This window comes from Anguilla anguilla, chromosome 4, assembly GCF_013347855.1.
Source record: "Anguilla anguilla isolate fAngAng1 chromosome 4, fAngAng1.pri, whole genome shotgun sequence".
In the NCBI taxonomy this organism is placed as follows: Eukaryota; Metazoa; Chordata; class Actinopteri; order Anguilliformes; family Anguillidae; genus Anguilla; species Anguilla anguilla.
Window position 1 is genome coordinate 66888204 of NC_049204.1, and position 24486 is coordinate 66912689.

Here is a 24486-nt window from a genome sequence, read left to right on the forward strand (position 1 = left end):
CGAGCGCGACTGCACCTGCCCACTGATTGACTAATCATTTGCAATTGATTACTTGGTCTTGTTCTGAGCAGCGCTGGTGGACTCCATAGAGGTTCCTAATATGTAGGCTCTATGGTGGAATCTATGGGCTGGTAGTTAGTTTGCTAACTATGCTTGTTTCAATGCTATAACATAATATTCGGATAGGTTGAGCAAGGTAATGGATCTACGGACTATATTAGTGGTCTTCAACCCTGGTCCTGGAGAGCTGCAGGATCTGCTGGTTTTTTTTTCTTAAAATCAGCAGCACCCAATTGAGATCCAAGACACCAGGTGAGTTGAGTTAACTGTGTAATCAACCGCTCTAATTAATTCATGAAGTGTAGAGTCACTATGAAAACCAGGAGACCCCATGGCTCTCCGGGACCAGGGTTGGAGACCACTGTACTATATGATGCAGATGGTTTCTGTACATGACACGAAACTAGTCTTCTAGCTTCGGATAGTGCGGTGATAGTCCTGCTGGCAGGACCTGAGATTGGGGTGGCTACAGTGGCATTTGCTCCGCTGGCTTGCTAGTTAGGTAGATGGGTAAGCAATTAGTTAATCATCGGAGTTGTTCTGAACTAGCTACCTGCCACCTGAATAATAAATAAAGAGTAGTTAAGCAAACGCTTGATCAAAATAACTGCACGGACATGTGCTAATTAGCTAGTTAAATCTACCTTTCTAGCTTCTATCAGCATTCGAAGAGACAGTAATAAAGGAGACAGTCCCTGTGTGAACTGTGATTGGAGTGGCTAGCGGCAGTAGACTAGCTCTGCTAGCTACCAAACAGTATTTTAATCAGCGATGTTCCTAGCTAGCGTTCGCTGGTTAACGTGCTATTGATAATAGCTATGAAAAACAATCAAGCAGAGGTGGGTAACCCGGCTTCAAAGAGTAAAAAGACTGACCATGTATTTGCTCCACCAACATGCACTAAACCAGGTGATTACAATAATTAGTTCTCCTATCATGCTGAAGAGTTATTCTAATTAGAATCAGGTGGTTTAGTGCAGGGTGGTGGCGTAAATATATGGTCAGTCTTTTTACTCTTTGAAGCCGGGTTACCTACCTCTGTAATCAAGCAAACCTTTGAGTGTTGGATCTGAATAAAGGAACTTTCATTTGCTAGTCACTACTAGTTAAAGCTATCTTCTGTTTGTGTTCTGGCAGGCAGCCATGACAGGAACTGCAAGTGGGACGGCTAGCCGCAGTAGCCCCGCTAGCTACCTAGAAAGCAAGCAATGTTCTTAATCACAGGCGTGTTAGAATTGGTTTAAATGACGTAGCGTTATCCTTTAAGCCATGCATTTGTGTTTTTGCGACTTGTTTTCATTCAAATAAAGGATTTACACTCATTCAATAAATGTGTGGATGCATTGTTTGGGTCATTCTGTGAAAATGGTGGCTTTCTGAACAGCCAAAAAAAAAAATCATTTTTATAAATCAACACCCATTACAGCTTAATGTATTTTTCTTTTTTTTACTACATTACGTGACGGTGTGGATCTTGATAGTGGCCTGAGGTTACAGGTCAGAGGAAGCCTGCAGTTCCGTGATGCACCGGGCCTAGACCAATCTGGAAGCTGCAGGTGTGTCTCAGGACAGGAGTCTGGCACCCAGGTACAGGTGAGTGACAGGTAGTCACTGCACCCCTATGGAAGACTAAAACTGGTGTAGCAGATACACTCTCTCTCTCTCACACACACACACACACAGTATCTCTCTCTCTCTCTCTCTCTCTCTTTCTCTCTCACTTTGCCAGAAGTATTGCTTCAGATGAACCAATTTATGGATATCTGGGAAAGAGGTCAAGAAGCAGCATTCTATGTATTAAAACCTTTGGCATTACTGGGATCATTCCGGATTTAATCCCATATTGTGGATCTGAGAACATATTTTTATGTTCTCACATTATAGCAAAAAGTCACTCCTCACAGTTCACAATAGTACCCAATATTTACCACACTACCCCAGTATAATGCACTGTGCCTTTTTCAAACGCACTGTCGCGTTCATAAAAGTAGGTGATTGTATTAACGCGGTGAGAAAACAGGCCAAGTTCTAATTTCTCACGACGGCAGAGAGGATTTGTTTTGAGTAATATCCGACAAGTGCGAAACGGCAACAGCTGAGTCACTGTATATTTCTGACGTAAAGCGAAAACGTTTTGTACATTCTTTTTTTAACGTTTGGTTCCTCCCGAACGCGACTTCCTGGTTGCTTTATTCCGATAATAGAGGACAAGTGTGGTTTCCAGCTTACGCTAGATGCTTCAGACACGTGCCTGTTGTGACATCGGGGACTGACCCAGTTATTGAGCGGGTGGACTATAAGTACCAGCCTGCGTTTCCGCGGGGGTTCATATCGGTGGACGTGGCCACTAGCATAAAAATACAGGTTCTCTCGTCCTTTTCTGGAGCGAAAACGGTGGCGTTTTGGAGAGAACCGAAGCAGTCTGTAGAGGCGGAGGTAACCATGTCAGTGGAATATCCCGAACTCACCGGACAGGTAAGAGCTCTGCTCGGCCGCTGGAAACCTACCGCCTGAAACAAGCAATTACATGCCGCGAGCGCTGGTGGAACTGACTGTTATTGTGTGTCAACGCAGTTGACACTGAATTTTCTAACACTTCTCCAGTCAACAAGTGACCATACTGCGACTTGCAAACTCGTAAAAGATATGGTCACTCAAGATCAGATTTCTGCGGCAGTGTGGGTTTTTTTATTTATTTATTTATTTTTTATAACGTGGAAAACATTTTTATAATGCAGAGGAATACTCTTGAACACAGGTTGCTGAGCCAACGGCCGTCCGTACTTTTTCTGACCCTGAGGACAACCAACACCGTCTCGCGGCGCTGGAGAGGCAACGATTGGAGGCACGTTTGCGTGGCATCGCTGAGCACGACGAGACGAGACTTGGCGAACGATGAAAGGAATTAATACGTTTTACATTACAGACGTTCATCGCCGTCGACTTATTGTTTTTTTTTTTTTCTCGCAGCTTCTAGAGGTCAATAAGAAATGGGATGAGGAGTACCAAAGAATGAAGGGATTTTATAAAGCAAAGGTAATGAATTTGTCAAATTTTCTGTCAGATTCTGTGAAGTGCGCGTGAGTAGCGTACTGTTCTCCCCTCAAGCGACCCCTGTAATAAAATATAGATTATGGCCTATGGATGGCTCCAGGGTATGGATGCTTTTTTATCTATTACATAATTTATGTAATAAAGGATACTGCGTGTCCGCTACTTAGCTGGTTATCTGGACAGGTGACGCATAGTGTGAACCTAAATGCCAATCGGACTAAATTAGCGGAGTAGACTCAACTTAAAATTGACTAATTTATTTATAACTGTGTTAAAAAGCTAAAAAGAGTTCCACTTCACGACCAATGGATGCTAAAAAAGATTAAGTTACCCTATTACAGAATTTTAAAGACAGTCGTTTTCTCAGTTGAGAACTGAACTCTTGTGTGTTTTTTTTTTTTTTTGTTTGTTTGTTTTTGTATTGGCCCGTGTCTGCTCAGGAAAACGTTTCTGTTTTCTAACGCGTTCACTGCATCACTGTTGAGTTCACGCGCAAACTGTGGGCCATCAGATTCAGGAGCTGAGGAAGCGGCTCGCGGCATGCCACGCATGCGCGCCAGATGAAGAGGAGCTGGAAAGGAAGCACGTGCACCTTGAGGAGAAGATCTCGCAGTCCGAACGAACCACAGAGACGGTCCTGGCAAGTCAAGCTGCCTGTTATTAATATTTGCCTGTCGGAATATTTTTGGTCGCATTGCATTTTTTTTGTTTCGCCTGAACACGTTTCTCGTTGTACTGATAAAATGATGCACTCGATGCCGGTTGATTCATACCAGTTATTTTGACTTATATTTTAAATACCAGAATTGTGCTCAGAATGGTAAAGAAAGTCTACCCTTTAAACAGTGTGTAACAGGCAATATCTTGGTCAATAAAGGTTGTTGAGAATTTACGATTAATCAAATTAATTAAATTCTAATAGCATTGAGCAAGACGGCACATAATTATATCTGTTTTGTCATTTGAATCATTTTTCCCCCCCACAAATTGTTTAATTTCGGCGACCAGGTGACCACACTTTCAGCAGTTAGGACCTCAGGGATTTCAGCAGTCAGTCTATAGTTGAAGTAACTCACACATTTAACCTTGTTCTATAGGACTCGTTTGTCATACAGCACATTACAGAAACTTGAAACACTTGGTTGATATGCCTGATTAAAAGTACTAGGATGTGAATACTGCATATTTCTTCATGGCAGGCTGTTTCTGGCATAATGGGGCCGTGCAAACGCGTGCATCAGGGCAACCAGCCATGCAAGGGGCGTTTCCCGCAGTGCTGCGTTGCAAAATCATCCAAAATTTTTAATGTGATGCAAAACGTTTGGTGCAATTTCACGTGTTTCTGTTTAGAGGCGCGAAATGTAAATACGGTTCAACTAACAAACCGTAAACGAAGACGTAATCATTTTCAATGTAAACTGCTTTTAAAAATTTGATTAACGTAGGCTGCCACCTTGTGGATTTGTGGTGTATAACCTTAGACAGGGCCAAGAGAAGCTGGTACACGCGCATGCGGTATGTAAACAAGGAGCTTGCGTATCACCCTATGTCCCTTGCATGGAGTATGTACCAGGTCTTCAGGGGTAAATCGTCCTCCAGTCAACATCGCGTCTAATTAAGAACAACTAGCAGCTCATTACTATTCTGCGGTTTGAAAGTATGACCGGTCGGCCGTGGTCTAAGGCCGGCTAGTGAAGGCGAAGAGGGCTGTTCACCGTAAAGCTGGCAGTATACTCCGTTAGAAGAAAGAACTTCAGGATTGAGAACCACCGGCGAGCATGTCCACGAACACCGTTGTCGCTATACTCAGTGAGAACACCGCACCGTTTAAAGTCACTCCACGCCGCTGGGGCGTGAATAATTACGAGGCAGCTATTAACCGGGGCTGGAATCTCGCCCAGACCTCCGTCTCGCGGCTACGCCATAGATGTATAAAGAGAAGGGCTACGCGAAATCACAACGCAGAACAAAAAGTTTGAAGTGGCTTTAGTTTATCTAGCTATGCAAAAGAAGAGAAAAAAAGGCCAAGGCGATGGTACGTTCGCCCTCTAAATCAAAGTAGGACGGAGAATGGAGAGTGTAATCTGTACTGACTGTGAGAGACTCTCTCCTCTCTGCAGAAGCTGTTAACAGTAAGGTGCCTCTGACTGTGAGAAACTCTGTCCACTCTGCAGAAGCGAAACTCTGAGGTCTGCACTGAATTACTGGAAACCGAGAGACAGGCGCAGGGCTTGAGACTGCAGGTCACTGCTCTCACCAGGAGGGGGCAGCAACAGCAATCTGAGATCAGGCGACTCAACAAGGTGGGTGTGTCTGTAAATGTCCACTGTGTGTGTGTGTGTGTGTCTGTTCAGGGTGTGTGTTCAGTGTGTGTGTGTTCAGTGCCTTTATCTGCACCAGTACAGGCAGCAGCGGTCCTTTCTCCCACTGACCGCAGAGCAAATCTAATAAAGGGAAAAGGTTTCCTCAGGAAGAGCCAGGCCTCGCACACTGACTCTGATGGCTTAATCCTGGGCTGTTCCTGCTGATCTACTGTAGGCCTGCCACACAGGTCTTCAGCTCTACCATCAGGCACACCTGATTCTGCCACTCAATGGCTTGACAAGATCTCTAGCGGTTGAATGGGGTTGGAATGAAACCTACCGGACAGCACACGGCAGGGGACCTGGTCTTGTGTGTGTGTGTGTGTGTGTGTGCGTGCGTTTGTGTGTGTGTCTGTGTGGTATAGTGTAGTGCGTATGTGTGTGAAGTATATAGTGTCTGTATTTGAGAGTGTGAGTGAGTGTGAGTGTGAGTGTGAGTGTGAGTGTGAGTGTGAGTGTGAGTGTGCGTGTGCGTGTGCGTGTGCGTGTGCGTGTGCGTGTGCGTGTGCAGTGTGTGTGTGTGTGTGTGTGTGTGTGCGTGCGTGCGTGTGTGTGTGTGTGCGTGTGTGTGTGTCTGTGTGGTATAGTGTAGTGCGTATGTGTGTGAAGTATATAGTGTCTGTATTTGAGAGTGTGAGTGTGCGTGTGCGTGTGTGTGTGCAGTGTGTGTGTGTGGTGTATTTTGTGGTAAAATGTTTTCCCAGAATGCCTCATTCTGTCCTGCAGATCCTGAGTGAGGCTCTGGTGGAAGAGAGAGAGAGCAGGACACAGGTGGAGCTGCTCAGACATCAGGTACCGAGCTGTAACCATGGAAACACCTGGCGTTCTACACACACCCGAGCAGGAGGCGGGGCTCGGTGCCATAAGCAACACTGGAACAAGGTCCTCACTATGTCTCCTGCAATATTCCTAATGTGTGTGTGTGTGTGTGTGTGTGTGTGGGTTTGCGTGCGTGTGGGTGTGTGTGCGTGTGCAGGTGTGGCTCCATGAGAAGGACTTCCATAAGGAGAGAGCAGAGAGGAGGCAGCTGTGTGAGAGGAACGTGGAGCTGGAGAGGAGGCTAGAGACCCTGAATGCTGAGATGCAGAAGGCCCGGGCCCAGGTACACCAACAGCACAACTCCTCCATACAGACACCTCCTCTCTCTGACACCCATCACCTCCTCTTTCCTTCATACAGTCACCTCCTCTCTCTGACTCCCATCACCTCCTCTCTCCTCCATACAGTCACCTCCTCTCTCTGACTCCCATCACCTCCTCTTTCCTCCATACAGTCACCTCCTCTCTCTGACTCCCATCACCTCCTCTCTCAGAGAACAGCCAGCTCCTCTCTCTGACCCAGTTTCTGCTTGTGCTAACTGCTTAATTGTTGCTGATTTGTGGTTGCCAGGTCAGAGTTGTGGTTGCTAGATGTAGATACTTCTGGAGTTACACAGGAGAAGCTCATTTGCTGTAAAACATAAGACTAAAAGTGGAATAGTCACCTGTGACACATCACTGGTGGAACAGTGTCCAGTCTGTGTGCTGAACTCTGGACACCCCACCTGTCTGCGCTCGCAGGTGACCAGGACGTTCGTCTGCACCCCTAAACCCAGGAGCCACGCCCCCTGCGGCTGTCGCCAGGGAGACGGCCTTCCCGCCATCGCCGGGAGAAACGGGCCACTCCGCGTCCCACCGGCCCATGCGGTCCGCCTCCCCTCCTTCCCCCACTCCCCCCACCACCACGCGACCCCCGAAACCCAGCCGGAGCCCTCCCGCTGCACAGCGCCCCCTGGTGAGAGGGCAGGTCTGACGCAGGCTGTCCCGCCGTGCCGCCGGACGCTTCGCCAGGAGGCGGGAGGGCCCAGTCTGAAGCTCTCTCTGGCGTAAGCTGACGGAGTCGCGCTGTTCATGCTGCGGCCTGCTCTTCCCTCTCGTTCGCAGCACGGCTACACACGTCACGGGTTCGAGGCTTGCAGGGTTGACGTATATTTAGCGATTTAGCGATGTGCTCCTGCTCCCTCTCTCCCTGTGTGGCTTGGGACGAGGCCGCCCGCGAAATGCATTTAGTGGAATGGAACGCTGCTAACGTTTGGTCTTCGCATTGACACACTGACATGGCTCCAAACCCACATTTACTGTTTACCCATAGGAAACGTGGAACGATATACGTTTCGTAATATATTTCTCTGCATTATTCAATATGTTTCTCAGTTTAAATGACAATAATTTATATATTTCAAGTGCTTTGTTTGTTGAACTGGTGTTATCTTGATACATGTATAATTAATACTGAAAATTGTCAGAAAAGCCCTCTTTTCTCACAAAAAATAAATCCCCAATCATTTATATTTCAATACTTTGAATATCCAAATAAGGGAATTATTTTGTTGCATGAGGATATGCAGGTATATTTGCACACACACAGTGTGTGTAATGTGTGTGTGTGTGTGTATGTGCACATGTGCTCTGAGTGTGTGTGTGTGTGTGTGTGTGTATATAACCTCTCTGAAGATGTTCAGTGTTTATTCTCTCTTGTTCCTGCGGATTTGTACTGATATTCGTGAGGTTGGATTCCTGCCTTTTGTACAATGAAATGAAGTCAGACACAAACATGACATTTGTTCTTTGTTTTTGTCTTTTTCATCTGGTTCGAGTTTTTGGAGTTCTTTTCCTCACTGGGAGAAGCTTCAGAACATGTTTCTAATTTTAGAGAGGATGTACTGCTGATGTCAGCAGACGATACCGCCACCGTGTTTATCTATGTGTGTGTGTGTGTGTGTGTGTGTGTGTGTCCACGCTTTTAAACACACTGCGTGTTTATGTGTGTGAATATGTATTTAAGCATCTGAACCTGTATATACAAAACTATTTTTATCGAGTCAAAAAATGTAAAGTGTCTAATTGTTTTATTTAAAAAGAATCAAAGAAGAAGAAATAAAACAGGAAAAATACATCTTGTGCTCATTGAAGGATGACGTGTGTGTGTGTGTATGAGAGTATGTATATGCATGTGTATAGGTGCAATTATGTGTATAATGTTTATAGTGTTTTATGCACAGTGTGTATAGTGTATGGTGAATACAATGTGTGCAGTGATTAGTGAGTAATGTATGTTTTGTGTACAGTTTGAGGGAATGTGCAATTCAGTCAAAACTGCCAAGTGATCAGCAGGAAAGCTGAAGTCATCAGTTGTGAAGTGAAAGTGCTCATTGATCAGCACGCTGTTGTATCATCAAGAGAAAGCGTGATTCATTCCCAACAGCCAGATCATCCAAGGAAAATGCTGTTCAGTCAAAACCAGCAGGCCATTGAGGAAAATTTCATTGGAAAAAAAACAACTTAAACAGACAAGGCTACTGCCAAAATATGCTTTATTAGGAGAACTTCCAGGTACGGACCTGTCCAGACTAACTGATTTAGAGAAGTTTATGTGCAGAAGGGCAGAATAATGTGGGTATGACTTCCTGGGCACAGAGTTTGACGTTGGGAATCTGAACTTGCCCCATGGAAAGGGCACAGATTTGGGTAGAGGGATGCTGGACATTAAAACTTCCACATGAAAGAGTCAATATGCAGTATATCATCCATTAAGTGCTGGTGAGTTTTTAAAGGACCAAGTCTCTAATCACAAGAGTGTTTACTTTAGTGTTACACCACACACCTCCCCCCCTAAAGCCTGTACAGCTTCTGGCCCAGAATGAGCGGTGTGTCTGCTACAGAACTACAGAAACAAACATAAGTAAATAGAGGTTAAACGCACCTTGTTTTCCAGCAGAACTCCTCCTCATTACGATAATGCAGGACGTGCAGGATGTGCAGGATAATGCAGGATGTGCAGGATGTGCAGGATGTGCAGGATAATGCAGGATGTGCAGGATGTGCAGGATGTGCAGGATAATGCAGGATGTGCAGGATGTGCAGGATAATGCAGGATGTGCAGGATAATGCAGGATAATGCAGGATGTGCAGGATGTGCAGGATAATGCAGGATGTGCAGGATGTGCAGGATAATGCAGGATGTGCAGGATAATGCAGGATGTGCAGGACGTGCAGGACGTGCAGGATGTGCAGCGGCGCATCGATCCTCCTGCGTTTCTGAGGGCCTCTGTGGCAGTAACTTAAGCCTCGGGCCTGGGCTAATATTAGCCTGGGTAATGGAGCGATGTAAGGTGCAGTAATGGGGGTAATCTAAGCCTTGCTAATGGGATACTATGAGCCAAATGAGAGCAGAATTACGCGGCTCTCGCACAGACGGTTGTGTTTTTCCGGCTCTTCCCAGTTTTCCCACAGCAGTGATCTGCTCCTGCTGCTGTGCTTCTACTGCGGCTTCCTGATTATTTTGGGAGCTATTTTAACTATTCTCTGCAACTTACTCTCACTTTCATTAGATCCCACAGTGACCAGTTACCTGCTTCCACTAGATCCCTCAGTGACCAGTTGCCTGCTTCCAATAGATCCCACAGTGATCTGTTCCCTGCTGCCACTAGATCTCATGGTGATCTGTTCCCTGCTGCCACTAGATCCTACAGTGATCTGTTCCCTGTTTCCACTTGATCCCATGGTGATCTGTTCCCTGCTGCCACTAGATCTCACAGTGATCTGTTCCCTGCTTCCACTAGATCTCAGTGATATGTTCCCTGTTTCAACTGAATCTCACAGTGATCTGTTTCAACTGGATCTCACAGTGATCTGTTCCCTGCTTCTACTAGATCCCACAGTGATCTGTTCCCTGCTTCCACTAGATCCACAGTGATCTGTTCCCTGCTTCCACTAGATCCCATGGTGATCTGTTCCCTGCTTCCACTGGATCATGCAGTGATCTGTTCCCTGCTTTCACTGGATCCCACAGTAATCTATTCCCTAACTCTGATCAGATTCCATTGTGATCAACTTTGCGCCCCTCCATTCTGATAGGTCCAGAGGTGAATGTTTTGAACAGGAAAAGCAAGCAACTGCCTGGGGCCCTGGGGATTGGGGGCTCCCCAAGGGCCGAGTTTTAGGAGTTTTGAGTAACGTGACCAATGGTGGAAGTTGGTCAGCATCCACCCCCCCCCCTCCCATCTCCAGAGTTAAGCCAGGATAGATCCTGCACTGCAGACCCGTCATTTTGGCGCGATCAGGTCTCTGGCTCCTGTAAGATCCCACAACGATCCGGTGTCGGCTAATTCATCCCAGCCTCTCAGTTTGGCTTCAGTGCCAGCGTAGTGTTACACTCCAAACAACTCAGTCAGATTATTCATATGTGTGTGCTACCATTTCATTGGCTTAGAAATAAATAAATCTTATCAAAACTGTATAACAATGATAACCTGCTTCCATGGATAGAAAATGTGAAAAAGTGAATGTGTACAGTGTCCATGTCTGTATTACTGTCTCAGACACAGATATTCCATTGCTGTGAATCTGACTGTTGGCTTTGGCCTTGCTTTTGGCAGTCAGAACATCTTGAAAAAAGTTATCTTTGGAAGAAAAAGCCTTCGTTTAGTGCCAGACCTCAGAGCTGCTGGAACCCTGCTGTGTGTGCGTGTGTGTGCGTGTGTGCATGTATGTGTGTGTGTGTGCGTGCGAGAGAGAGAGAGAGAGAGAGAACCCACGTATAAAAACAAAACTCTCAAAGGAGGCTCAGGGTGACCTGCAGTACCTGACAGTCTGTAAGCGCACCCCCGGGGAAACGGTGCTTAGTGCCCACCACAGCGACGCCGCCAGCTGCGACTCCGGCTCGCGCTCGAGCTTCCGCACTCTGCACCCGGGAGAGATATCTGGTTCAGAACACGCGGCTGGCCGCGCTGTCTACGTATGACATAACAGGAGGCTTGAGGCCAATAAATCGTGCATTTGTGCAAGAACGACTCCCTGCAATGTCTCCGTAGCCGCGGAAAATGGGTTTCCAGTGGCGCGCGGGATATTTCCTGTTCTTTTCCTTCATCACAAGAAGCACGATCTACTGGGCGCTCTGTCGCATCCGCCAGATGGCGCTGGTGCACTTGCGTACCTGGGAAAATGAGGCCATTCTGTAAAAACCTAAATGAGTAAGTTATAAATGATCACAAAATAAGGGCAACAGAAATTCCGTGATAAAAAAAAATCTAATTTAGGATGACAAGTGTTCATGGCACCCGTTCCACTTAGTTTTGAAATAATGAAGGCAACAATCAATTAAACCAGACGTGTTCCCACACGGTATATTAAGGAGGCAATAAAGGTGTTATTAAAACTATGCAAAACGTTTTTTTAATTTTTTTTTTTAATATTTGTGTTTAGCTTAATTTTCAAAAGCAAATCAGAATCCCGTGCCCATTGTAGGCTATTATAATCTTGTGCGTCCGATGACGTACCCAAAGTATTTTGTTGTTGTCATATCATACGTTTACGTGCAGTAACTTCCAATCACCGGCAGAATTTTGTCAACGGCTCTTATCAACACTAAATATTTACCTCCGCGGGTTACGGCCTCGGTCCAGACAAAAGCGGCGCTGTCCCGCGCGGGTTTTTCGCGCACATGCGGAATGGCTGCCTTTCGGGCTGAACAAACACGTCGATTGCAGTCCGCGGGGGCAAGACAAAACACACCCGAATAAACAAAAGTGGGAAAAGTCAACCTTTTCGCCTGTTTACATCAACGGGAACGGTGTCCCACTGCATTGTTCAAGAGGATCCGCTATTCATTTCAAACCCCCCCCCCCCCCCCCCCCCCCCCCATCCCATTCAAGTCGCCAATCAGATAGGCCTAGGCTGTGGCGAGAAACTCTGCCCCCCGGAGATGCGTGACTTTGGGAAGGGGCTACCCAAGTTAAACGAAATCACACAGCCGACAAATAGCAAAAAAAAAAAAAAAAAAAAAACATTTCCCAACAGGAAAAATATGTTGGGGGGTTCCCCGGCTTCAAAACGTGCGATCAAGCGTTCCTGCCTCCTCGGGACGAGTCCTCCAGTCGTTTACTAGAGAGAAAACACATCCAAAGCGTGTAGAAAGCTGGCGGTTTGGACTTTTTTTTTTTTAGAAAACTGTTAAATTGAACTACGATCCAGAATAAAAGTAGGCGCATTTCTTTGTATAATAAACAAACTAGGTACGTTTCTATTCCTGTCAGAGTTGTAGTTATTTTACTATTAAAATGTCTAATGCAGCCAGTTCCTTGATAAGCTGCTGCACGTATGTAAGTGTCTGTAATTGTTTTTCATTCATAAAGTGATGTCAGCTGAAGACCGATTCTCTGATAGGCCTCGTCTTCATCCAACCTGATTCCTGGTTGGTTTTTTTATGTTTTGTTTGCTGGGACTGGGTGTCCGGTACAAGTGGGCTGGGTTTGGAGTTAGTGTTGAGGAACGGAGAGGGAGAGACCGCACTAGTTCGCTGCGCAATTCCGTTGGAGTTTCAGTAGCACCAGCGCGGCAGGGGTGGAAGCCTCTTGACAAATTCGGGATACTCGACCGACTCGGGACAAACTAAATTCGCCTGATCAGCGACCAGCATCTCATCCATGATCCGACTGCTCGTAAACTCCTGGAATCTACCGGCCCCTGAAAAGGACAACTTTGTTTAGTTTGAATCCAGCCTCGGTGTTTTGTAACTTACGATTTAATTTAGTGTGCACTTGATTTCCTCGTTTTTTTTCTGCTTCGCTTTTTTTTTGCACCATTGTCTGCGGAAGCAAGGACAGGAACATTTCAAGTGTTTTCGTTTTTTTTGCTCAGTGTGATATTTCTGCAAGGTAAGTTTCCACGAAAGCACCGTAGATTCCTGAAAGTAGCCTTCTGCGTAGGCTACTGTGACATGTACACGGGACTTCACGAGGTACATGAGACAAATGTCATATCACGAAGCTAGAATCAGTTACTTTGTCCAAAAATTAATACGCGAATTTTGTATTTGGCGTGGACACAAATTTTGTATTTCCACGATGTTTGCTGAACGGTCGCGAAGCCAATATCTGTGGAAAATCGCTGTATTTAACATTGAGGAAAAATTAAGCGTAACTCGCAGAATAAAGAATAATTGCCTTTGAAATGGTTGCCAACGTAAGGGGATGGGGTTTTGTGGTTTACAACTCTAGGAAGCGACGGGTTTCAAACACATTTCAGTCAAGCTGGGGCTAGCAGGAGTTACAACTTAGTTTTTTTTTTTTTTTTTTTTTTTTTACTTTTCACGACCGCTTAATATAAAGGACAAACTTTTAAAGAAGTTTAAAAGTGGCCTACGAGCGTCAGAGAGTGTGAGCGGCCGCTGAGACGAAGCGTCTCGCTCGGCATTCTCGCAGGCGAGTTCCCATGCACCCTGGAGCGACCCACCGCGCTCCGGACCAGCCCGGACACAATAAGCATTTGTAGGCTGCTCCTTCCTCAGCGTTCGCATGCATTATTTATGGTTCTCTTTTTAAACCAGCCATCTACGCAAAGACGGCGGAGATTAATGATCTGATACAAAGGTAATGATCTGAATTATTGACGCGGGGTGGGGTGGGGGTTTGTCTGAATCTTCCGCAATTGAGCGGTATCCCAAGAAGCCCGCTGTCCGGGCACCTGCGCGAGCCGCTGGCCACCATCCCGTAAGTCCCCGAGCGCCGATGGGTCGTGTTCTTTATTTTGGAGTTGACAACCAAATTTTCTTTATCCAATTAGACAGTTTAAGAATAGGCAGTGATCGTTTAACTGACAGAACCCACTCCCTAATAAGCAGTTGCAATTACGAGCAGACAGCTTTACCTTCTATTGACACATTGAAAACGTGTACACTCGCGCGCTTGTGTTGCTCGTGCGCTCGAAAGACGTATTTTTTATTTTTTGCGAGAAACTAAAAAGTGTCTCGGGCGTTCATCAAAACAAAAGTGAAATCACAAAACAATTAGTACTATTATCAAATTAACATAAGATTTTGTTTGTTTGCTTTGCGTTCGCTTCCTCTCAGATTTTGTGAAATTCAACAGCATAAGCATCCAAACAAGGTTAAATAGCCTGATACTTCGAAACCGACTGTTTCCGACAAAAAATAGAGTTTCGGGTGTTCTGTGTTGTGATTAGGAGCACAACCCTGCCTGGCAATTAGAATATGAATTTGAATCACTGAATATTGTAACAAAGTGAACCCGCACTACCTCTCTCGCTTTCTCACAAAGTCTCATTCCTGGACACTGGATAATGAACAAAAAAAAAAAACTCTGAAAATGGGAATGTCTGTGTTGCATACCGTAACTAAACCTCGATTTGCATATGAAAACTCGAGCTGAAAGAATTCCACCAGTGTTGCTATAGCCATTTATACATCCTAAAAACGTCCTCCACTGGAAAGCGACAGTCCCCTGCGCGCAAACAGTTTACGTCGCCGAGCCTTTGTCCGGGCAGATGGGACATACAAACGCCCTGGAAGTTTTTTCCGTGAGCGCATCTCGACCGGAATATGACTTCAGTTAAGCAGCCACTCGCCTCAGCCCCGTCTGCACACGCTAACAGTAGACTACTGGTCTGGATATGTCAGTTCTGGTATTTAATTAATAATAATTTAACGGGCAGTGAAAATAATATTTAAAAAATCGGGATAGCGTTTGTCCTCGTGAGTCCCCTCTGGCTCTTTGATTAATCAAATGCGAAGTGACCGAAACGTTGCCGTTATGACCGAAACGTTGCCGTTATGACCGAAACGTTGCCGTTATGACCTTTCCTGGACTTTAATCAGTGGAGTATCAACGGGGAGGCGTTGGGGTTCGCTCCCGTTGCTTTATTGGGGGGTGTTTGTCGTCTGTGCGGCGCTTCTCCTTTACAATGGGAGCAGTGAAGTGTCTGTCCGTTCGCAGCCGCCGTCGTGTGAATGCGTCGCTTGTACTTGAGGAGTAGAATGCGCTGCCCTACCGACCTGACCTAGCCCGCAAGTAACATTCCAGGGTGCTGTGCTAACTCCGCACTTAAAGATCACCCCCCCCCCCAGGCTCACACGCACACACACACACACACACACACAAACAAGCGCACACACACCCACACACACCCATACACACACACACACACACACACACACACACACACACACACACACACACTCACAAGCGCACACACACCCACACACACCCATACACACACACGCGCACACACACATACACATGCACACACACACACTCATACACACACACACACACATACACACGCACAAATATACATACACACGCACACACACACACACACACACACTCATACACACACACCCACGCACACATACACACACCCATACACACACACACACACACACGCACACTCATACTCCTGTCCTGTAGCTCGCTGTCTGTCACGGCCCCCCAGTGGGGGTTCTGGGGGTTCCTCTCGCCCTGCTCCTCGCCCCCTGTCCCGGGACGGCCCAGATAAGAGGGGGGCTGTGAGGCCAGGCGAGCAGGCTGCCCCCCCCCCCCCCACCCCCAGTCTGAAACGGCCGTGTTTGTGCTGAAATTACAGCATCCCTTTTCATGCTAATGCACTCCATGTGGCTGTCTGGAGGGGCGCTGCCCCCCAAAGACCTTTTTTGAAGGGGGGGGGGGGGGGTATTTGTGGGAATGACTGACCTGTATCTGGCCACCACCCCTGATCTGCTGTGTACACACACACACACTCACTCTCACACACACACACACACACACACACACACACTCCTTCTCTCACATGCACACACACACACACTCACTCTCTCACATGCACACACACACACACACACACACTCTCACAGTCCATTTATACAGCTCAGAATTTCACTGAAGCATTTCAACCTGAGTGCTTTGCTGAAATGAACAGCAATGCCTCAGCTGGGAGGCAACCCCAGAGCTGTGAGCTCAGCATCCTGAGTGCTGTGCCACACTCGCCCCGCATGCCGCTGTCACTGCTGCCTCTCTCCATCCCTCCATCTCTCTCTCACAATCAAGAGTGCTTCAGTTTCCATCTAAACAAAAAATAAAATAAATAAATATAAAAATGAACATGTGAGACGGGATAAATGAGCTGACAGGCCTGTGGTGAGCCCAGCGTTCACATTTTCCCTCCCCAAATTGCACTCACCCGTCCCCCTGCTCTGTAATTAAACATTAGGCTCGATTTGTTCCAGATGCCAACTTTTGAAGTTTAAAGCGTCAGAGTTTTATTTTGATGGGGACCCTGAGAACCTGTGCTTCTCCCCCGTGGGTGCGGTAAATCCAACCCATACCAGACCCAGCCCAGCCCAGCCCACACCAGAACCAGCCAGACCCAGCCCAACCCACACCAGAACCAGCCAGACCCAACCCAGCCCACACCAGAACCAGCCAGAGCCAGGGAACCAGATTCTGGGAGATGAGGACAGGGTTGAGTTATTACGATGGGTAAATTCTGCTGGCAGTTCTTGTGCAAACCTCCTGAAAACTAGTCTAATCCGGTCACTCAGTCAGCAGTGAGGATAGCACATACACCTGACCTGATAGGTCGCTCATACTCACAGACTCCACCCACTTAGCCTGACAGACTCCTCCTCTTCTGCCTGACACACTCCTCCCCCTCAGCCTGACAGACTCCTCCCCCTCAGCCTGACAGACTCCTCCTCTTCTGCCTGACACACTCCTCCCCCTCAGCCTGACAGACTCCTCCCCCTCAGCCTGACAGGCTCCTCCCCCTAAGCGTGACAGGCTCCTATTTCTCCCACTCTGTGGAGTTAAGATAATGAAGACTTTGTTTACACTGAAGCTGCTTATATGCCTTTTAAACCACAGTCCAGAGAGAGAGCAACCAGTGGCTGTAACAGTGTCTACCCACCCAGCGCTGACTTTTAAAAAAAAAGAGAATTTCACAGATTTAATCTAATAATTACTTTTATAAGTTCTCACTGAAGACCATTTATTTTCATGTTTGTTTTACTGTGAACTATAATTATATCTACAGTGTTTGTCTCTTACGTTTACTACTTTAACAGTAAACTGGAGTTTTTCTGACACTGCTTGCATGTTTTACTTTGCCATATTTGCCAATCGTACGTCATTTCAAGAAAGCTTGTCAGATTGAAATAAAAGCAGGAGTGAGAAAGGGAGATAGACAGTGAAAGGAGAAAGAGGAGAGAGTGAAAGGGCGAGAGGAGGGGGAGGGAGAGAACGATAGAGAAAGGGAGAGGAGAGAGAGAGAGTGTAAGTGAATGAGTAAGAGAGCGAGCAATGCAGGTCCTTTTTCCGTAAGCGGTCCCCCCCCCTCCTCCCCCCGTCAGATAAAAGCATTTAGTCTGACTGTTTTATCTGTGTTTATATCACAAAGCTCAACACCACCAAAACACTGCTGAGAAGTCAAGAGGCACTAAGGGCTTCTTCCTGCTCTAAGTATTTTATTTTAAATAATAAATACAGACAGAAAGCACCCCCCCCCCCTCTACTCCTCCTCCCTCTGCAGCTTTCATTGCCTGCCCCCCCCCCACTTCCCCCCCTGCCCTGACCCCACAGCCCCCCCCCCCCCCCCTTTCACACGGATCTAAAAGAGAGACACAAATTAGCCATTTCAATTTCCAAGAGATTACAATGAAATGCTCTCATCCTGGGAGGGGTGTTGGGGAGGGGGGGGGGGCTGAACTTCTCTTTTGTAGGGGGTCATTAAAAGGACAGGCCTTGTTTCACTGGCGGTAAATGGCACTAAAGCAGTGGGATAATCGCCCATCATTACTCTGATTAAATCAGCAGGGATTTGCTTCCCCTAAACTGGCGATCGATGTGGCAGGATCGATTCAGCACAGGGGCTGTGTTCCGGGGATCTGCTCCTGCTGCGTCCGGCCGTCTGCTGGCACACTGCGCTGCGCCGCTCACTGTGCACAGTCTCACACACTGCACTGCGCTCACAGTCTCACACACTGCGCTCACTGTGCACAGTCTCACACACTGCACTGCACTCACAGTCTCACACACTGCACTGCGCTCACAGTCTCACACACTGCGCTCACAGTCTCACACACTGCGCTGTGCTCACGGTCCCACACACATTTGTCAGTTGTCTGAGTGTAGGTGTTGTCAGTTGTCAGAGTTTGGGTGTTGTCAGTTGTCAGAATGTAGGTGTTGTCAGTTGTCAGAGTGTGGGTGTTGTCAGTTGTCAGAGTGTGAGTGTTGTCAGCTGTCCGAGTGTAGGTGTTGTCAGTTGTCAGAGTGTGGGTGTTGTCAGTTGTCCGAGTGTAGGTGTTGTCAGTTGTCCGAGTGTAGGTGTTGTCAGTTGTCCGAGTGTAGGTGTTGTCAGCTGTCCGAGTGTAGGTGCTGTCAGCTGTCCGAGTGTAGGTGCTGTCAGTTGTCCGAGTGTAGGTGCTGTCAGTTGTCCGAGTGTAGGTGTTGTCAGTTGACATCTTTGGTCACTTGGCTGTACGTTGCTGGTCATGTACTGTGGCTGAAGGGACCTGATCCCTGTGCCTTCTCTCGGCTGTCTGGGGGAGAACGGTCCGTTTCCTGAGGCTGCTCCTGGTTCTGACCGGGTTCACCTGGGTCTGTGTGTTTCAGGATGAGGCTGCTCCTGGTTCTGACCGGGTTCACCTGGGTCTGTGTGTTTCAGGATGAGGCTGCTCCTGGTTCTGACCGGGTTCACCTGGGTCTGTGTGTTTCAGGATGAGGCTGCTCCTGGTTCTGGTTCCGGTCGTGTTTCTGGTGGGCGGTGTCAGGGCCCAGAAGCTCCCGACGCGAGACGAGGAGCTGTTCCAGATGCAGGTTCGGGACAAGGCCCTGTTCCACGACTCCTCAGTGGTCCCAGACGGGGCGGAGATCAGTGGCTACCTCTTCAGGGACACGCCAAAAAGGTATGTCCCATGCACCCCCCTGCAGGTACACCCCCCGCACCCCCCCCCCCCCCCCCCCCCGCCCCCACAGCACACCACAAAAAAACACCCTCTTTGTGCCAAGTAGACATGTTTTTAAAATACTTGAAGAAGTTGCATGATGGGATACCACCTTCCCGTGAGCAGGAATGTGGGTTTAATGAGGCTGGAGGGCAGTCCGTGCAGGAGAGGAGCGGAGAGTCTCATAATTGAATTAGCGTCTCTTTGACATAATGGTGCCCCCACACACTCGCAGCCTGGCGCACTTTCACTCTGACCCCTGTCAGTCATCAGCGTAATGAGCCTGCCGGCCTGCTTCTGTCGGCACGGGAACCGGGGGGGCCGGGGGGGGGCTGCTAGAGTTAATGACTCAGAACCTGATGACGCACTCACTCACTCACACACCCATACACTCACTCACTCATGCGCTCACTCACGCTACACTCTCTCACTTTATTATAATTTCATTGCTGTAGCTTAGCTGGGTATTTATATTGCCAGTTCTGTAGCCTAGCTGGGTGTTTATATTGCCACTGCTGTAGCCTAGCTGGGTGTTTATAACGCCAGTGCTGTAACCTAGCTGGCTGTTTATAATGCCAGTGCTGTAGCCTAGCTGGGTGTTTATAATACCAGTGCTGTAGCCTAGCTGGGTGTTTATAATGCCAGTGCTGAAGCCTAGCTGGGTGTTTATAATGCCAGTTCTGTAGCCTAGCTGGCTGTTTATATTGCCAGTGCTGTAGCCTAGCTGGGTGTTTATATTGCCAGTGCTGTAGCCTAGCTGGGTGTTTATAACACCAGTGCTGTAGCCTAGCTGGGTGTTTATAATGCCAGTGCTGTAGCCTAGCTGGGTGTTTATATTGCCAGTGCTGTAGCCTAGCTGGGTGTTTATAACACCAGTGCTGTAGCCTAGCTGGGTGTTTATAACACCAGTGCTGTAGCCTAGCTGGGTGTTTATAATGCCAGTGCTGTAGCCTAGCTGGGTGTTTATAGTGCCAGTGCTGTAGCTGAGCTGGGTGTTTATAATGCCAGTGCTGTAGCCTAGCTGGGTGTTTATAGTGCCAGTGCTGTAGCCTAGCTGGGTGTTTATAACACCAGTGCTGTAGCTGAGCTGGGAAAGGAGAGCAGCTTTCCTTCAGAGGTGGTACTTTTGGACGCAGCTGTCTGGGCCCTTACGCTGTGGCTGCCATCTTTTCTCAGGTACTACTTTGTGGTGGAGGAAGATAACACGCCCCTGTCCGTTACCGTGACGCCGTGTGACGCCCCCCTGGAGTGGAAGCTGACTCTGCAGGAGCTTCCGGAAGAGTCCAGCGGAGAGGGCTCAGGTGAGTAACGCCCGGAGAGGGAGGGGGGTGGGGGGGGGGTGAGGGGCGGGGGGGGCAGCTTGTGTTTAACTGGCCGTCAATCACTATTGAGACTGAGAAAGCGGTGCCTGCACAGCTCTGTGAGAGACACAGAGAAACAGGGAGAGAACTACAGAAACAGAGAGGATAGAGGGAGGGAGAGTGAGGAAGGATAGGGAGGGAGAGAGTAAGAGAGAGCGAGAGAGAGAGAGAGAGAAAGCTGGTAGATGGAGGCGATTGAGAATGAGGAAGAGGAGGGAGAGTAACCATTTTGGGGGAAGAAGATTCCCTCCAAGAAAGGAAAAAAAAGGAAAGAATTCCCCCCAATAAAATGAGAGATTTGCTGAGAATGCTGTCTGCTCTTCCCCTGCGATCACAATCATCTCTCTGCATATTTGGATTGCAACGGTTGTGATCCTCTTACATTTCACCCCCCTCCCCCAGCCTTAAAACAGCCCTCTGCCCCCCGAAACCCCCGCCCCCCCCTCGCCCCCCCCCACCATCTGGACCATCTCTCAAACACAGGAAGTGCATGTGTGTCCCCGCTCCCCCCGGAGCTGGCCTCTGTGCAGCTGAAAGCTGAGCTCCGTCTCGCCCCAGACGTATCCCACAATGCACTGCGCTCCAGTTCAGCCGCCGTATGCTGGGAGAGCAGTGACTCGGTTACACACGCGGGCCGCCAAATTCACGTTTCCCCGTTCGCGTTCCGGTTCCCGGCGCTGTCTGGGCTGGGGAGAGCCGCCTGGCTCTGTCGGGGCGGCCCGCGCAGCGTGGCGCTCTGGCGAAGGGTCAGGGGACGTTTGCGAAACGTTACGGGGCTGTTGCGGTCAGGTTCGGGGGCGCTGGTTGCCCCGGCAGCGGGGGCAGGCGAGGGTGTCTTTCAGCAGCTCTCTAAATTACACTCTGCTGATGAAAGCTAAACTCGCTCGCCCTCCCCAGGAAAGGGGGTCCCTCTCTCTCCCTCTTAGTCTCATACTCCCTCTCTCTCTCTCTCTCTCTCTCCCTCTTTCTCTCTCTCTCACTCTTAGTCTCATACTCCCTCTCTCTCACTCTTAGTTTCATTCTCCCTCTCTCTTTCTCTCTCTCTCTCTCTCCCTCTTTCTCTCTCTCTCACTCTTAGTCTCATTCTCCCTCTCTCTTTCACTCTTAGTCTCATTCCCCCTCTCCCTCTCACTCTTAGTCTCATTCTCCCTCTCTCTTTCTTTTTCATACTTTAGGGCAGTGGCAGTGTGTTGAGTATAGGCAGGGGGGGTGTTGGGTAGGGGCAGTGCGGTGTGCTGGGTAGGGGCAGTGGGGGTGTGTTGGGTAGGGGCAGTGGGGGTGTGTTGGGTAGGGGCAGTGGGGTGTGTTGGGTAGGGGCAGTGGGGTGTGTTGGGTAGGGGCAGTGGGGGTGTGTTGGGTAGGGGCAGTGGGGGTGTGTTGGGTAGGGGCAGTGGGGGTGTGTTGGGTAGGGGCAGTGGAAGTGTGTTGGGTAGGGGCAGTGGGGTTTCTCTTTGGCTTGGCTCGTGATACTGTTTGCAGGGAATCGTTCTCCAGGCTGCAAACTCAATATTATTTTATCCCCAGTTTAAAAAAAATACAAATAAAAATACATTTAAAAAAATTCTGTTATGAAAACATGGTACGCAGGAAGGCGGCGGAGCTGTGCCAGGAGAAACAGCGGCCTGGACAGACTGACGGCCCCAGGCGTCGGCTCGTAAATGAGTAATCGCACCCGCGGCCAAACGTCTCTGTGACTTCATCAGAACCTGCAGGTCTGACTGGGTCTAAAAGCTGGCTTTATGAGCAGCGCGGCCAGCGCACCTCGCAAATCCCGGGAAACCAGAGAGAAGGCCAGAGAGGGGAGAGCAGAATCATCTGTTAAAGCACAAATAAACGCATTCATTTACAAAAAATGAATGAACTGCTTCTAAAAACCGGACTTGTCAGAGCTTAGTCGCACAACAAATTAGCTCCTGTTGCTGGTGCTGGAGTGTTTTCACAGATTTTTATTGATGGTTTTTGTGTGGGTGGAACTAAAGGGCATGTGTTGTTTTTGCTTCTTTAATGGTGAAGTGTTGGAAATGCTATTAGCGATGATGGTAACAGAACTTCCCTTTCAGCGAACAGGGCGCTGTGTTGTGCTGCTTTCTGTGAGTGTTTCACGCGGTGTGTAAAAATCCACTCTGTGGCATCGCTACAAGGCCAACAACCCTGAATTAATACAGAAGGAATTAATAGAGTCGTTTTTCCTGGATTGCAGGATATTTATGGGAAAATCCTCACGGGAAAATCCTCACGTTATGAAAATCCTCACGTTATGGCTTTTTGTGTGCGTGCGTGTGTGCGCGTGTGTGCGTGCGTGTGTGCGTGTGTGTGTGTGTGTGTGTGACTCCTGCAGGTCAGGCCGAGCCGCTGGATCAGCAGAAGCTGCAGGTGACGGCGGACGAGGGCACGGAGCTCTTCTCCTACAAGGGGAACGACGTGGAGTCCTACGTCTCGTCCAGCTCCCCGTCCGGCCTGTACCAGCTGGAGCTGCTGTCCACCGAGAAGGACAGCCACTTCCAGGCGTACGCCAGCACCACGCCGGAGTCGGACCAGCCGTACCCAGAGCTGCCGTACGACCCGCGCGTGGACGTCACCTCGCTGGGCCGCACCACGCTCACGCTGGCCTGGAAGCCCACGCCCACGGCTGCGCAGCTGGGGCAGCCGGTGCAGTACTGCGTGGTCGTCAGCCAGGAGCACAACTTCAAGAGCCTGTGCGCGGTGGAGGCCAAGCTGGGCGCGGACGAAGCCTTCATGAGCGTCCCCAAACCGGGCCGCGACTTCAGCCCCTTCGACTTCGCCCACTTCGGCTTCGCGCCCGAGCGCAACGACCTGGGCAGGGACCGCCCCGCGCCGGCGCCCCGCGCCCCCGCCTACTCCCCCCGGGCGGCGCGGCCCCACATCCGCAAGGTCTGCATCGGCAACAAGAACATCTTCACCGTGTCGGAGCTGAAGCCGGACACGCAGTACTACTTCGACGTGTTCGCCGTCAACGGCGCCACCAACATGAGCACCGCCTACGTGGGCACCTTCGCCCGCACCAAGGAGGAGGCCAAGCAGAAGACCCTGGAGCTGAAGGACGGCAAGGTCACCGACGTCTTCATCAAGAGGAAGGGCAGCAAGTTCCTCCGCTTCGCCCCCGTCTCGTCCCACCAGAAGGTGACCTTCTACCTGCACTCCTGCCTGGACTCCGTGCAGGTGCAGGTGCGGCGCGACGGGAAGCTGGTCCTGTCCCAGAATGCCGAGGGGGTGCGGCAGTTCCAGCTGAGGGGCAAGCCCAAGGCCAAGTACCTGATCCGGCTGCGGGGGAGCCGGAAGGGGGCCTCCATGCTGAAGGTCCTGGCCAGCACCCGGCCCAACAAGCAGCCGTTCCCCTCCCTGCCCGAGGACACCCGCATCAAAGCCTTCGACAAGCTGCGCACCTGCAGCTCGGTGACCGTGGCCTGGCTCGGCACGCAGGACCGCCACAAGTTCTGCGTGTACCGGCGCGAGGTGGACCCGGGCCAGGGCGAGGACCAGCGCCGGCGCGAGCAGAACCAGTGCGCCGGGCCCCAGGCCCGCAAGAAGTCCGACAAGGTCCTGTGCAAGTACTTCCACAGCCCCAACCTGCAGAAGGCCGTCACCACGGAAACGATAAGGGGCCTGCAGCCGGGGAAGGCCTACCTGCTGGACGTGTACGCCGTGGGTCACGGGGGACACTCCGTCAAGTACCAGAGCAAGGTCGTCAAGACCAGGAAGTTCTGTTAATGACTCCTGTACATAATAAATATATTATAAATATATATATATATATAAATATATGGAGAAAAAAAAAGAAGATTATTTAACTCTGAGTGGCAGCGATATTCTACTTAAGAGCGTACAGTACATGCAGGCCGCAGCCTGGGGTGGGG

The 24486-nt window shown here is 49.1% G+C and overlaps 4 protein-coding genes across 4 annotated transcripts in view; 3 read left to right on the top strand and 1 right to left on the bottom strand.

The window, feature by feature from the left end:
* LOC118225953 (tripartite motif-containing protein 16-like) overlaps positions 1–24486 on the top strand; it is a 972804-nt gene that overhangs the window by 633682 nt on the left and 314636 nt on the right. The gene's annotated exons all lie outside the window — the stretch shown is intronic.
* Positions 1–24486, bottom strand: part of LOC118225964 (tripartite motif-containing protein 16-like) — an 890716-nt gene that overhangs the window by 180694 nt on the left and 685536 nt on the right. The gene's annotated exons all lie outside the window — the stretch shown is intronic.
* Positions 295–8350, top strand: LOC118226029. The gene is made up of 9 exons (XM_035415273.1): positions 295–312; positions 1542–1653; positions 2819–2905; positions 3031–3096; positions 3626–3754; positions 5289–5417; positions 6204–6269; positions 6454–6579; positions 7037–8350. Exons 4-9 carry the CDS (start codon positions 3073–3075, stop codon positions 7343–7345), a joined length of 783 nt encoding a protein of 260 aa, XP_035271164.1. The 5' UTR covers positions 295–312; positions 1542–1653; positions 2819–2905; positions 3031–3072; the 3' UTR covers positions 7346–8350.
* ndnf (neuron-derived neurotrophic factor) lies at positions 12736–24474 on the top strand. Its single transcript, XM_035415143.1, has 4 exons — positions 12736–13170; positions 19023–19211; positions 20427–20551; positions 22950–24474. Exons 2-4 carry the CDS (start codon positions 19024–19026, stop codon positions 24338–24340), a joined length of 1704 nt encoding a protein of 567 aa, XP_035271034.1. The 5' UTR covers positions 12736–13170; position 19023; the 3' UTR covers positions 24341–24474.